The sequence below is a fragment of the Melitaea cinxia genome, chromosome 3 (genome assembly GCF_905220565.1).
Source record: "Melitaea cinxia chromosome 3, ilMelCinx1.1, whole genome shotgun sequence".
NCBI lineage: Eukaryota > Metazoa > Arthropoda > Insecta > Lepidoptera > Nymphalidae > Melitaea > Melitaea cinxia.
Window position 1 is genome coordinate 15,827,150 of NC_059396.1, and position 16,159 is coordinate 15,843,308.

The 16,159-nt window shown below is 35.0% G+C and overlaps 1 protein-coding gene across 1 annotated transcript; it reads left to right on the forward strand.

Annotated features, from left to right (window-relative positions):
• Positions 1-85: 85 nt before the first annotated feature.
• Positions 86-14,837, forward strand: LOC123668074 (probable serine carboxypeptidase CPVL). The gene is made up of 8 exons (XM_045601871.1): positions 86-195; positions 1,755-2,065; positions 2,302-2,420; positions 11,225-11,389; positions 11,700-11,867; positions 12,383-12,642; positions 13,804-13,938; positions 14,158-14,837. Exons 1-8 carry the CDS (start codon positions 86-88, stop codon positions 14,279-14,281), a joined length of 1,392 nt encoding a protein of 463 aa, XP_045457827.1. The 3' UTR covers positions 14,282-14,837.
• The last annotated feature ends 1,322 nt before the right edge of the window (positions 14,838-16,159 follow it).

The following is a 16,159-nucleotide window of genomic DNA, read 5'->3' on the forward strand; positions in this document are numbered from 1 at the left end:
CGCCTAAAGTTGATAACATCCTGCATCGCTTATTGCGGAATTCAGTTAATCATTATGTACAATTAATTAATCTTTTTTTATAACAATGCGGGAAAACGAGCAGACGAAGCTATCTGATGTTGAATGGCTACCGTCGCCCATGGCCTTTAGAGAAATGATGTCTACACTCGACCTCATAAAGAAGGTCATTCCACAGTTTGCATGTACGCGGAAAGAATGCGCGCAAAGCTCGCACATTGGTTGCAAACCATGCATCCAAGTGGTATGGATACCATCAGGATCACTGGACATCTTGACGTCGAGGAAATGCAGAACACGACGAACGGTACTTTGCTCAAAGCGCATATTACGCATCGCGTACTCGCACCGTGAAATGCTCGATGGTGCTTTCTCCTCATCGTTAAGAGTTGAATTCAACGCAAAAAGAGTGGAAAGAATTTTCGCTTTTTCTTTCGCAGAATGTGCCAGAGAGCCATGGGTTCGCGCAATGATGGAAGTGAAGACTGAAAGATACCTTCGACAGCTTTGGCGAGAAACCGAACTGCAAGGGTTCCATTTGGAAAGCCCAAAAGTCTTTCGCAAATTTTGCTAAAGTGTTTGAACTTTGCGCTAGTGATTTGCTTTCTTTAAGACCAAGAGGCAGCGTTGAATATCTTCTTCAGGTTATGCGCCTGTAAATCTCCCGCATCTATTATTAACCTTACAGGCTGAAGCGAAGGATCCCTCGCATCTGTTGCTGCAGCTCAAACGTGATAACACTCCAGCTTGGAACTACAAGCTTTTTAAATTAGCCTAAAATCCGAAATTCAAAAAATTCATTCCATTAAGAAACTCATGGAATTATATGGCTGAAAAAATTCAATAGCCTTGCATCCAGTTTTCCGGAGGTAGTAAAGCTTGCTTTCTATTCTTGACCCTTTCCGTTACAACCGCAACAGCTGAAGAAGTTTTTCAAAAATAAAACTGATTAAAAAATACCTAAAGACTTCGATGGAACAGGAACTTGTCATTATTAATACTTAGGAAGACTTTATTGTCTATTCTAGGAGGAAGTAATCAGTTTTAATCAATAAATATTTATTTTAATTTAATGCAAGCATTTTGTTACTTTTGTGATAAATCTTTACCCTTCATTTGGGTCCCCCAACTAATTTTGATACAGGGCCCCAAGGTATGCTACGCCACTGATTAGGAGGTGTAGGAACCAAACAGACCAAAATTCGGATTCACCGTACCAAAAGTATCTACTCTAGACGAGTGTAGTCAAAGATACAGAAAACTTTTTTTGTGGGCTTGCTTAATTAATCAATTCAAGAAATGAATCTATTTACCCACGTAAAAACGTCATAATAAAATTATTGATGCTGGAAGTTACTAAGCAAATTAGCAAAAACTCTATTTCCCTTCATACAGAACAGGCCTCTACAGTCTACAAAACAAAAAAAAAATCCTAACTAGTTTATTTTCACACGCGTACCAATTTGTAGTACGTACATATCTACCTAAAATAATGTTTGAATCAAAGATTTTGAAGTAAAAACAGTATTTTATTATGTATTATTACCGTATATATTATCTATGACTAAGATCTCTAATAACTAAACGACTTACGACTTTGAAATTCTACGGTTCTAAATACAGAACTCAAAAAAAACTTTGTCGAACCAACTGCTTCTTAATCAGCAAACAACGATTATATACACCTAATAGGCGTCATTTAATTTAATTTGTTATAATATAAATTTATATTTCAGCGTCTTCATCGTTGAACCAAATTGCCAGAATTGTAAAATATTAACACGTTTAATAAAGCATGGATACGCAGAAAGAGCCCGTGAGCTTTCTATAGTAAATGATGCATATTTCCTTGGAGTTAAGAGCTACGCAGGCTTTATTACGGTCAAGCCACAACATAATTCCAACCTTTTCTTCTGGTTCTTCCCAAAAGCTAGCCTGCCAACCGAATCTGTTCCTTGGATTATTTGGCTTCAAGGTGGTCCAGGGTTCTCTTCAATGAAAGGTTTATTCGATCTTATTGGGCCGTTTCAGATCGTAGACGGTAGAGGTAGGTGAAATCATAGCTGTCCTTATACCAATCTCAATAGTTTTAGAATGGAAAATAACTGTGTAGATAATACTATCTCTATAATTTATTGAAGAGAACAGTTGGCCGTCAATTTAGTTTCGAAAGTACCTAGCTTAAATTTTATAATTTAAAATGTTACTAAAGATGATGAATTTACTAAGTGACTAACTGTGAGTCATGTTTTTGATATTATTAAATATGTAAATAATTTTCAGTCACACCTAGAAACGTAACATGGGCAAAAGATTATTCGTTACTGTTCTTGGACAACCCAGTGGGGGCAGGATTCAGTTTTACTGATGATGATCGTGGTTATACTAATAATGAGGATGATGTGAGTATTTTAAAAGCTTTTATTTAACTTTCAATGTATGTATATATGTAAGTAGGTATGTATGTTTGTTAGAGTGGAATCTTGCAACTTAATTTTAAAGCATGTATCTTCAAGTACTTGACCTAAAATTTTATATACACGTTTACTTTTGTGTTTGTGCAGTCCTTGTGGGTCTCCCCACCGTGCCTCGGAGAGCACGTTAAGTCGTCAGTCCCGGTTGTTATCATGTACACCTGATAGCGATCGTTATTCATAGTGGGGAATATATCCGGCAACGCGCATTAGAGCAGCGTGGTGGATTAAGCTCTGATCCTTCTCCTACACGGGGAAGAGACCTATGCCCAGAAGTGGGATATTACAGGCTGAAGCGTTTACTTACGATGACAATAGATTATCAGCTATGTGACATCATTCTAAATCCAACATGGTGGAACTCTCCTATAACATTGGTATCAAATGAAAGGTCTAAAAAATATGACGTTACGCTAAATTCAGTATGGTAGACTTCTAAAGATAAATATTAAATGAAAGAGTTTGCTGAGAAAACTACACTGGGAAGCCGTCCAGCGATAGCTAAAATTTCAAAAATAAATTAAGCGTAAAAATGTTCTCGAAAAACAAACTTTATTTTAAATGCGCAAAAAATAATAAAATAATCTTTTCCTTTAAAACTTTTCCTATCAACATAAACGTCTTTACATAAGGTAAGTGATACAAATAAGGCCTATGCTCAAATAAGGCCTGTAGTGCGGAAAAGTCAGTTAAAATATTCTTAGAAATCAGAAGTGAAAGAGAATTTTATTTTAAAAAAAAGAATAACACACGGAGTAACTTTACAAGATTTATTCATTTACATCAACTAAATGTTTATCAGCATAAGTACAAGTACGCGTCCTATTAGCACTAGAGAGTACGTCCGTCGCTGCCGCGAGCTCGAAGCAAAGAGAGCGATGCTACCGCATGATGCAACATGGCGCACGCGGCGTTATTGCCCCGCCCTCCGCGCTCCGTCGCACGACGTCACTGAGTAGAGGAGCCGGGTCGTGGGAAAGATTCTAACACGGCCTCTCCTGACAGCTGAACGTCCTCGTCAGCTTAATTCCCCTCGGCTTGGCTCTGCTCTTCAAATCACCGTCATCTAAAGCAAAAGAAATCTTTTGGTTGTTGTTTCATACTTTGTTGTCGTTGACAACCACCCATTGTAAAATAATCACAAGTGTTCATTTCAAGCGATCAGATTAAAATAGGTAGCTACAACTCGTATTCACAAACTATAGCCACAATGTCGGGGCTAACAAACACCACAATGTCGGGGTGAATAATTGCCACAATGTCGGGGCAAACTACAGCCACAATGTCGGGGCTAACAAACGCCACAATGTCGGGGCGAACAATTGCCACAATGTCGGGGCAAACTACAGCCACAATGTCGGGGCTTACAAACGCCACAATGTCGGGGCGAACAATTGCCACAATGTCGGGGCAAACTACAGCCACAATGTCGGGACAACAATATTAATCCCTCTGCGAAGCGTCACACGCAGCTCACTCTTCTCTGCCCAGCACTGCAGCACAGGCCCAGCACTGCAGCACAGGCCCAGCACTGCAGCACAGGCCCAGCACTGCAGCACAGGCCAAGCAATTCGCCGCTCATCAGCAGGCTGTACGGTGCGACGCTCAGCTGAGTATGTCACGCGTTGCGCACACCCGACGCAGCTCAGGTCGCAGGATGGAACGCTCAGCTGAGTATGTCACGCGCAGCAGTACTCAACGTAGCTCAGGCAGGCAGCACATACTCTTCGCACCTCTGGCCACGCCATGTTACACGTGAAGTTGGTCGCTAGTGGTCACAGCTGTAACATTTAAAAAAATAGGCAACAAACATCTAATCATACGTAGTCATGTTTAGGCTAAGCTTCAAACCACATCTTATGTCGTTGGTAACAGTATGTAGCACTGTTTTATATTATCCAGCAGTAACGCTCAACTTTTTTTCGTCCAATATCAGATATTACGTATTGCAATGTGATGCACAACATAAAACTTATTTTCAAAATTCTGGACTCTAAAACAAGTGTTGATGTGTACTATAATTCGTATGGGAGTAACCAACCAGAGAACTCACATTTTTAAATAAAAACATCAGTTACAGTTTTGTCAGATTAAGATATAACGCGTCTGAGTTAATGTTTCTTTTCAAAATGAGTGCAATGCTTTTATTACGAAAGAATTAACTCAAGAGAAATATCAACAAAAGCTTCGCCTTTTGTTCGCTCGGTCATACCTGACCTTGACTTATGTTACGTTCAATACTATCTCAGTTGATTAAAAAAAAACATTCCTAATGATTGATATTAGAACTCGGATTAGTTACCAAATCACTGTCTATCAAAAAACTTTATTCAAATAACCTTCAAAAGCACTATAGAATCGTCATTAATTAAAATTTTAAAGTGATTATTATTTTTAAAAGTAAAGCTACCACCGATTCGGAAATCGTTCCGGCGTTACACGTATTTTTCCACGTCTGTAGCATGACAATCAATCGTACCTAATAGCATCACGTTTACGTGGATTTAACGTACTACTATCGCTTGACGAACGAACAGGATTATTCGCTGAAGGCGCGTTCTTAGGTTTTACACATACGGACAGAAATTCGACCATGTTATTATCTGTAACCTAGCGTTCGTTGACACGGCTTTAATCTGAAGATCAGAAATGCCTCCGATCACTGAAGCAGTTTTTAATTCACCTCACATGGCCACAACAATCGAAATTCAGTTTAAAAAATTCGTATACATGCAGTCCAGCCATCCAGTCATGCATTAGCATTTAGCATCACACGTAAGCAACCGCCTATGTGTCCCAGACATTCTCGATAGTCCCAGTTATTCAATTTCCGAGCGCGATCTAGTTCTGCGCACCACAGGTCAGAATCATGAACACTGGCGTCGAAGTTCGATATATAGTAATGCTTAGATCTTACTTGAATGAAAAACGCGTCAACAATCCTGTCCGCTGTCCCTGCGCTGTCATCGCGAAGCGCCTCGGACGCTTGACCTGTCGCGTGAGACTCCGCATCGGCAACAGAGACCTAGTTGGTTCCTGGTACGAAAATTGGGATGCACGCCCGGCGCTGGGATGCGGTATCGTACTTGACGTCAATGGCGCCGTAGTAGGCAACCTACTCTCTAGTGCATTTAACCACTCGAGTATTCGATTAAAAGGATCATCACGTCGTACACTATCGCGACGGCCATACGAACTATCGCGGCGCCTATCCCTCGTACTTTCATAGGGAGATTTACTACAATTGTGACAGGAACGAGTTTGTATATCCAAACGGTCGTAATTATTACTGCGTGAATTACCACGACGTCTACAAGAATTCTGCTTTTTATATCGTTCTTCAGACGGAGTGTGTCAACCCGTAGACCCAGACTCACGATCAGACATTTCTAACTAGACATGTGTAAGTAATGCAATTGATACATTACGCGTGATATTACTCGAACATGAAATATGGCATCACACATTACGCGACGAAATGAAGTATTACACATCACACTTGACATTACGCGCTCTGTTCGGTCGGAATGTTGGATTTCTTATCTATTTGCTCTGTCTAACTTCACTTACTGAGTGAGACACGGTGATGCGCGGCGCACTTTTGCAACCAGTCATAACCTCACTCTCTAGCTCTACATTATTTTCGTTAGTATGAGTAAGAGCGAGCTACTGAGCCGTGGCGAGTTTCCGTCATTTTTTTAAGTGAAATATGAATCGTATTTAAGAATGCTAAGGCATATTATAGCACAACACTGTACGTAATACTTTTTAATAATGCGTTACGCACTTGACTACCGCTAAAATTCGAGTTCAAATTTCTGCTTTTGCATTTATTAAAATGTTTTGTTTGTTTATGTTGCTTGTGAAAATAAAATTATAAATGAAGTATTGACATAAAAAAAGTAATCATTGTATGTATATAAAGTTGATTTTTAAATACGCCAGTATTCATGGTCATTAGTTTATTTCTAACTTATATTATAAACTAGTTGCGTCCCGCGGTTTCACTCGCGTAGTTCGCCTTTTTTTACAAATCAAAGCTAATTTTAGAATAAACTTTTAGAAAACCAAACAAAAAAAAAAAAAACAAAACAAATATTATGAATTTTTAGCCAGTTTCCACCTCTCATTTACCATTTTTATGCTAAAGTGATGTTTGGTCTGCTATGTAATACACCGAACACCGTACACTTAAACATACTATAAGTACAAAATCTCATGGAATGTTTGGTGTGATGACAATTACGTGATATATAGCATTTCATAAGAAATATCTCACGCCGAACAGTACACATTTCGGGTAATGTTCGGTGTGATGGTGTGATGCCATATTACTCAGTACGAAATGTAATGTAATATTACATTACATTTTGAAGCACTGTTTTGCGCAAGTCTATTTCTAACTAAATAGCTGAATACCACACTTGACACAAATAACGTAACGAACAACACAAAGCTTTTTTTTTTAAATAAAACAAAAAATATTACGCAATCACTATTGTTGATTTTAAACAAAATACCACACTCGAGACACATATAACGAGCAACACGAGGTTATTTTTTTCGTATGAAAGAAGAAAAGAAATGTTACACAATCACTATTGTTGATTTATAACAATGGCGAACGGTCGAAACGCGCGTGTATCTATCCCACTTCTGATCTTAGAAATCAGAAGTGAAAGAGAATTTTATTTTAAAAAAAAGAATAACACACGGAGTAACTTTACAAGATTTATTCATTTACATCAACTAAATGTTTATCAGCATAAGTACAAGTACGCGTCCTATTAGCACTAGAGAGTACGTCCGTCGCTGCCGCGAGCTCGAAGCAAAGAGAGCGATGCTACCGCATGATGCAACATGGCGCACGCGGCGTTATTGCCCCGCCCTCCGCGCTCCGTCGCACGACGTCACTGAGTAGAGGAGCCGGGTCGTGGGAAAGATTCTAACAATATATTTACATTAAAAATACTTCACACACGCATAGACAACAGCCCCACTACTTGGCACAAAGTGCGCGAGAGGCTCGCTTGCGCTCACAGCGACAGTAGTGGCCGGTCGTTTGTGACGGACTGACTTTATAATTGCGCGTTATTAATTTCTGGTAATTTCCATCGAATTTTAACACGTTGTTGTATAAAGCTTTTTTTGAAGTTATGAATACGGATCAAAATATATATCATTAAAAACGTAACTATGACTTTAAATTGTAATTTTTAGAATATACGAATTAAATACTGCTTATAACATTTATGAAGTATAATGTACTAAATAAAGCCTACTTTTAATATAGGCCTTATTACTAACCCCAGGCCTTAATAGGGATTCTGTTGAATTTTAACTTTATTATGTTTATTTACAGATTGATTATTTTAGTATGTCTCCTCCAAAACGAAAACGGGCTACGTGGTCCGAAGAAAGTTTGAGAGCGGCAGTTAATGATGTGTTCTGTGGGCGATTGTCAACTTATAAAGCTTCGGCACAATATGGCGTTCCGAGAAGAACTATTAGAAATCATATAAAAAGTGGTATTTTACATAAGAGCTTAGGCAGAAACGCTATATTTACGAAAGAGCAAGAAAAAGATTTCGTCAGCCGTATAATAAAGTTTGCTGAAATAGGAATACCGCTTACACCAAAAATGATTCGGATTCAAGCATTTGCTTTTTGTGAAAAATATAACATTCCCAATAATTTCAATAAAGAAACAGGACTTGCCGGAAAAGGCTGGTTGAGATTATTTTTAAAACGAAACCCAAACTTAGCAAAACGAAAAGCACAATTCCTAAACCCAGCTCGAGCCCAGAAATTAAATAAAACTATTGTCGCTCATCATTTCAATAAAGTTCGTAAGCTTTATGATAAATTAGATCTTCATTACCATCCTGAAAAAATTTATAATATGGACGAGAAGGGCTGTCGGCTTACATTACATCACCAACAAACAGTGATTGCTCAGAAGGGTATTAAAAGGGTGCACATGCTAGGCTCTGAGCATGGTGAGAACGTCACTGTAGTTGGATGTGTTAATGCAATAGGTAATCCGATACCACCCATGATTCTTTTTAAAGGAAAAAGGAAGAAGCCGGAGTATGACGATAATTTGCCTGCGGGATCAATTGTCCACATGGCACCAAAAGGGAGTATGACAACAGAATTGTTTACTGTTTTTATTAATCATTTAGCAAAGTATAAAACCCCTGGAAAATGCCTCCTCATATTTGACGGGGCCAAATGTCATTTGGATTTTCGTATTGCCGAAACAGCTGAAAAACATGACATAGTGCTTTATTGTTTACCATCCAATACGACGCATGAATTGCAGCCTCTTGACAAAACTTGTTACAAACCTTTTGAATCATATTGGGATCAAGAAGTTCTGCAATATATGTACCAAACACGTGCCAAACAGATCACTAAAGCACGATTTAACGTAATTTTATCTAAGGTCTGGTCAAAGACCATGACCTATGCAAATAAAACGAGTGGATTCAAAGCTACTGGACTTTATCCATTAAACGCTGATGCAATACCTGAAATCGCTTTCGCTTCTTCCATCTTGACAGAGCGTCGTTTTAGTGAAAGTAATTCAAACGACTGCGGTGTATCTTCACAACTCATCAATGCAAATGTAAGAAGAGAACGTGAGACGTCACCGATCGGGAACATTCAGCATTTGCAAAATCTGATCGATGCCGAAAACGTCTTACCATTATCTCCCGCCACACCTGACCTTCAAGTATTTTCATCTGTCTCCCCCATAGAACACAGTACACCACCTCGAAGAAGTATTAATGACCAAAATAGTCTCATAAATCTTCCCGGGCCCAGCGGCTTACAGATTACCGATCGACTAGTAGAATATAGTGATACATCAAATGAGCAGGACAGTACAGCATCTGAAGAAGACAATATCTACGCATTTATAAACAGGTTTATTCCACCGAAACGCTTAAGAATTTATTCTTCTTCAGACACCGAGCTTGACATCGAAAATGTAAATCCCAGTAACGTTACTTTACCTAAGTCTGATGGCGAAGACACTGAAGATGACGAACCTTTGGCTAAAATTGCTAGAAGTAGGTAAGAAGACTGATTTCCAAAAATTTATGCCTACACCTGACTACAGTGTTTCTAAGAACCGTCCACGCAGAAAAGCTTTGAATTATAAAGGACAGATAGTAACCAAAGATTTATTTAATACAGATAAAAAACCAAAAAAGAATGATTCGAATAACACAAAGAAAGGAAAGAAACCTATATGGAAAACTACAGAAAAAACCTACATACAAAACAAGAAACGTTCGATTAAACCAAAGCTAACTGAAGATAGAGAACAATGGTACTGTCTTGCATGTAAAGAGGAGAGAATTGCAGATATGAGACAATGCGTAGAGTGTCATCAGTGGTACCACGAGGATTGCGTCGGCTTGACAAAAAGTGATCTAGACGCATTTGTATGTCCCAGTTGTCAGGAAAATTAATTATATCTACTTCTACTAGTACTTATACCTCTACTAGTATTTACTTATTATCAGTAAGACTGATTAATGTTCCTAAGCAAATTATGCTACTTATTAAGTTCCAAGGCCTTATTTAGTTACCTTGTTTAATTAAGGCCTGTCAAAATAATTTTATTTTTTAATATTTAATAATATTTTTAAGAAGATATGTAAATTTTCAAATTTTTGTTTTTTTGGATACATTTTTTTTTAATTTATTCTTTATTTCTTGTTAATATGCGACTTCAAGTCTGACTAGCACTTTAAGCATAGTATTTAGTAAAATAACTTAGAAAATTGTTAAACAGTTTCATAGAAACAATGGAAAAAAAAAGGCTCAGAAATATATATTTTTATATAGTTAATACTCTGATGACAATATTCCTCTAATTTAAGAATATAGGCTTTGTTCAATCACTGTGTTTTATAAAAGCCTAAGGCTAAGATTCCAGAATTACCTTTTTTTAAGTGATTTTTGATAAAATATTACAGTATGTTCTCTTTATTAGTTAAAATATATAAACCAAAGAATAATGCCTTGCTTTTATTTATCAGATGTTTCGAATAATTTATCAATATATAAGTGTTTTAAATTAGGTAGGCCTTATTTGTATCACTTACCTTAATTTATGTGATACTAGCTGTGCCCGCGACTTCGACGTGGAATTTTAACAAAAATGTTATTGTTCAGTTCGCAGTGTTATAAAATAAATAAATTTCTAAAATAAAAGTAGCCTAAGCTACTCCTTATTACATCAGCTATCTGCCAGTGAAAGTCCCGTCAAAATTGACCCAGTCGTTTCAGAGATTAGTCGGAATTGAAAAAATGGTATTTTGGTATATTTACCGTGTATACATTCACATATATAATAGTAAAAAGCGGTTATTTTAATATTAAAAACACACACTTCTGTTTTATTTATTTGTATAGATGTATAGATAAAGATTAACCTTAAGATTGACCTTTTTTAGAACAAGGAAAATAAATATTAATTTGATCTGATAGATTTAAATTTTTAAAATTTTCAAACTCAGTAAGTACGAGTACTCACTTATGTCATATATTATATGTCATAGTAGTATTACTTGTGATATTATCTCGCGACAAGCTTATTACTTTTATTTCTAATTAATTTTCGATGCTATAACTGATTATAATTGAACGAAAAATTATTATCGATTAGAAAAATAATAATTCCTCTATATGAATAATGCTTAATATTTTCTAAGGTTGGCAAGCAAATGTACGAGTTTTTGCAGCAATTCCTGCAAATGTTCCCAGAGTTGCGACAAACACCATTATTCATAGCTGGCGAATCCTATGCCGGAAAATACGTTCCAGCATTAGGCATACAAATTCATCGACAAAGGAATATCGATCCTATTAACTTAAAGGTAGTTATTTAATCAAAGTTGAGATTAATATACAAATTGACTTATACAATTTTATCTACTTATTACTTAACAGATTAGAGTTTCATTAAAAAAAATTAGGCATTTGATGTTTTCAGTAGCGGAGCTCAGTATAGGCACGAATTACATTGTGTAAGATTTTTAAAAAAAAATAAATAATTAAAGAACCGTTAATCAGTTAGAATGAATAAGAAGAACCTATTTTTTGAAAATTAATTCGTTTTTTTAAGTCAACTGATTTTTTTAAAATTATTAGTTATTTTTTATGCAGTTGTGTCTATTTTGTTTCTAGGGCATAATAATCGGTAACGGTTTGATCGATCCGCGATCTATGATGCATTATAGCGATCTTTGCAGAGCTTTAGGGATTATAAGCGATGAGAAGATTCATATGATACAGCAAATGGAAAAGGATATCGTTTATTTGATCGACACGAAAGATATGATCAACGCTGCAAATGTAAGATTTCGTTGCTATTTTTATTTTTTATAATATTTAAAAAAATATTTTTTAGCATATAAATTAAAAGCCCCTAGCGAATGAACTTAATGAACTTTTGCTGTTGCACTAAGAAAACAGAATATTTACTAATTCTAAATAAATAAATGAAGGCACTCTGCCTCGCAATATCGAGGCCCTACCAATGAAGCCAGGTCCTTCGACTTAAGGGACGTAACGTAAAAAATCCTTAAAATTACTTTTTAATGAATGCAAAGGAATTATAGTATATGTACATAGAATATGCATGTATATCATCATAACTATGTCAGCCGCTTGGGACGACCGAAATAAAGTTTGACTAAGTACATAATTATATACTTGCCTAATATTTTAAGTGTAATCAAAATGTTATATTGCCACAGATTAAATAGAATTAATAAAAACTGCTCAATAATTAAAAAAAATGCTTTATGATATTAGTGTAGATTATATTATAAATAATTCACCTTTCATCACACATTTATCATCATCAGCTATTTAACGCTACGATAGAAATGATAAAAAAAGAAAGCGGAGTCAGCGTGTATAATATTGAGAAAAACCCAGATAATTCTGCGCCATATTTCGAAAGATTTCTATCCAATCCCAAAGTAAGGGAGTTGATCCATGTTGGCAATGCGAGTTTCAATTTTAACAATCAAGTGGTCTATGAGAAAATGTTGCCAGATATTATGAACTCAACAAAACCTTGGCTTGAGGAGTTGTTGGAGTATTATGCGGTTTTATGCTATAAGTGAGTGTTTAAGAGGCATTATAAAGTGTTAAGCCTTATTGTTTGTTAACTTGTCTTTTCGGAAATAAACCGTCATATCGTTAAAAAACTACTTGTTTACGCATATCTACGATTTTATTTTTGTGTTTCCCCCACATTAGGAATTCTAAACATTTTTGAATATCTAATAGCATAGTGTCAAAAAAGCTTCTGAAGTTTCTGGAGGAGCTTGGGTGGCAAGAGTGAACCGAATCACTCCCACACACGCAAAATAGGCGCAAAGTCGTCGAGTTGCGGAAACCAGCCCGTGTAAACCATACCATACCATACCATAGCATAGTGTCGTCTCCTGTCAAAGATTTTCATTACTTGATCTATGATTGTAATATGAAACTTTGAATAGTTACGGGTTTCTGTAAAGAGCTCGCTATAGACGGCGCCACGGTTTGCTTAAACCGAATATAAAAAATCATCATATCAAAAATTTCGATCTAGCGGGTATATCGTTCCATAGCTTAATTGGCTAGAGCGCCGACACGGTCAGTCGGAGACGCGGGTTCGAATCCCGCTGGAGCGGTCAATTTTTGATATCATATTCAAAAATACTTGTTTACGCTATTGATAGCGTCTTTTACATTAAAAATCTCGAGTGTTTTAAGTTTTTTTTTATACGACTAGGTTGACAAACAAGCTTACGGCCCACCTCCTAAGTGGATTACCGTAGCCTATAGACGCATGCAACACCAAAGACATAAAAAACGCGTTGTCAACCCCATCCCTAATCCTCTCCAGGAGCTCTGGACATCTTATTCACCACAGGAACACAACACTACTTGAGAACAGTATTATTTGGCTGTGATTTTCTATAACGTTGAAGTACATCCCCAGACAGACTTTTCCAGATTTTAAGCTGGATACTTTCTGCCGTGCTCTAATTCAATATTCTCAATTATTATTGTCACGATTATTATTGAACTTTTCATTTAGAAGGGTCTTAATGTCCCGTGATTATGATATCTGCCACGTCGCAGAAATATTGATAATCTTAAAATTTAATTGCGTAACAAGTCCCGTTTATATAAATCCTAGGCTCATATGTATCTGCTATAATGTTGAACAACGGTAGTTATTTTTTTTTGTTTCGCTATACATACATTAATGATAAAGTTATACTTATCGTAGTGGTCAACTGGATGTGATCCTTGCCTACAGTTTATCGAAGCACACTTACTCCTTATTAGATTGGTCGCGTCGCTTAGAGTATGACAGAGCACCGCGGCGTCAAATACGCAAGACAATTAATGACGCTGTTATTGGGTATGTGGTAATTACAGACTTTTTTTACAACAGAAATTATTTAAACTTAAAATAATATGTATGTACATTCGTTAAACTTTCTGGCTTTCCAATAATGATAATGATTCGTAATAATATTTCCTTTTTATTTTTTAATGTTTAATATACACATACGATTTTTTTTAGAAAATTTGGGCTTAATACATTTGATTGAGCTATTAATGGGTTTTTTATTGTTAGGTATAAGAAAAGCGGCGGTAACTTCGTCGAGGTGCTGATTCGTAACGCAGGACATGCTACAATGGTCGAACAACCGGAGGCTACGAAGTTCATAATCAATAATTTTATTGACGAATTCAAATAATCAAGGTCCATTCTAATTTGCAACTCAATTTTTTGTCGAATTACAATTATTTACGCTCTAAGAAAATTGATAGCATTTCTCTCGTCATATCAATTTAGAAATTCTGTAAAAAAAAATTTCGCTCTTAAAATAATGAAAAAATATTTAATAAGGGGCATATCAACCTATTAGCTTTAACATGCTATAACAAAATAGCGAGTCATAGCTGTCACTTAACTTAGCCACGCCCCTTTTGAGCAATTCAGTAATATTCAATTAGAACCCCGTGTTCAAATTGACAAATTGAAGTACGTCATTCAAACCGGACTATAACAAACTTTTTGGATTATTTCGAAATAAACTTTCATAAATAAATCAGATTTATTTCAAGTTTCAATCTATGAATAGTAAAACATTGCCGAAATAAAAGACGTATTTGATTTTTTTATAATTTTTTTGTATAATAAATGTAAAAAATTAAACAACTTTTCATACAATATTTTAAGAATAACGTTCTGTTATCATATAAATAAAATAATAACTATAGCGATATAGAAAATCACGAATTTTTCTTGCATTGCTCATGTTTTACTCCTTATGTTTAAGTATACCCACCTAAAGTACTCTTTTGCTACCTTACGTGTACTGAAACAACTTACAAATATTACATTACAAATTGTTGGGAGTAATGTATAGTGCAAAAGTATTTATATTTTTATTATATTTCACAAATTATTTAGTCATAACTGGCTAAAGTATGTAGATAAGCCCAAAAAGAACACATAAAAAAATCATAAATTAATTAAGTTTTATATCACAAATTTTATTTTCAAAAGTACAATTATCGATTTTAATTTTAATATTCTTATCAATAAACCTAAAAAGTTTTTAAATATTTTAGTCCAATTTCATTGAACTCATGCTACATTGATAATCTGTGTAAAAATATGTATGCTTCCAAATGTTGTATAATTTTTATGAAAAAAAAAACAAAGTATATTTTTTTTACCATACTCTATTAGAAATAGAAATACTTCATAATAATCTGATCGATAAATATAAAGTTAAATTTTATGTTATTTTTATCACATTAATCAGGTTAGATCACACTGAAGTGAATGTTTTTATTTTATCACAACATTGTTGATATACATAATTATAAAGCACTTTATTTTAACAGTAATAATCTAGTTTCGTTCAATAACGCATATATATAACTTAGGAGGTAGTTTTCAAAAATAATCAAGTCCACTTTCAGACAATTTCACCTATGGCAAAATTTAGATGTAGTCATTTAAAAAAAGACTACTTTTTTTAATAGGAACAATTTAAAAATTATGTTTTAGTAATTTACACTATATTAGACGCGGTTTGAAAGGAATTAATTATATTCGTTCTAATCCTCAGTAGAACATGACAGTTTATGAAAATTATCTCCTGTGTTATTATATCTTAATATCTATTACAAATGTAACTGTAAAACAGTGTAAAAATTTAAAATACAAAAGTATTAAGTAACATGTTAACCGTTATTTAGGCACCTATATATAATACGTTCTAGAATATTTATTAAAAAAATATAATTTTTTTAAGCTTAACAAATAATTCCTTACACCATAATGACTATATAATGCGAAAAAAAAAGTTATCTCTGGATCTCTAGATAAATAGGTACTCTGATATAATATCAGTAAAATTATCTTCATATAAAAGCTGAAAAGTTAAGTGTTAAAACCTAAAAAGTTTGAAGCTATAAAGATATTAAATTAAATTATAAATAAATAAAAAATGTAAGATTGTAGACCACAAGTGATAATTGTAATTATCCTATGCCTTGACATGCCTTCAGCAAACCGACATACTTATTGCATTGTCTTTTATAATTTGTATAGTAAAAAA

What these genes read in the sequence shown, in the direction of transcription:
- LOC123668074 (XM_045601871.1), top strand. Translation starts at nt 86, where the DNA reads ATGCGGGAAAACGAGCAGACGAAGCTATCTGATGTTGAATGGCTACCG. An exon ending in TCGATCCTATTAACTTAAAG is followed by an intron (nt 11,390 to 11,699) that starts GTAGTTATTTAA and finishes TTTTGTTTCTAG; the next exon opens with GGCATAATAATCGGTAACGG. An exon ending in TATGCGGTTTTATGCTATAA is followed by an intron (nt 12,643 to 13,803) that starts GTGAGTGTTTAA and finishes TACTTATCGTAG; the next exon opens with TGGTCAACTGGATGTGATCC.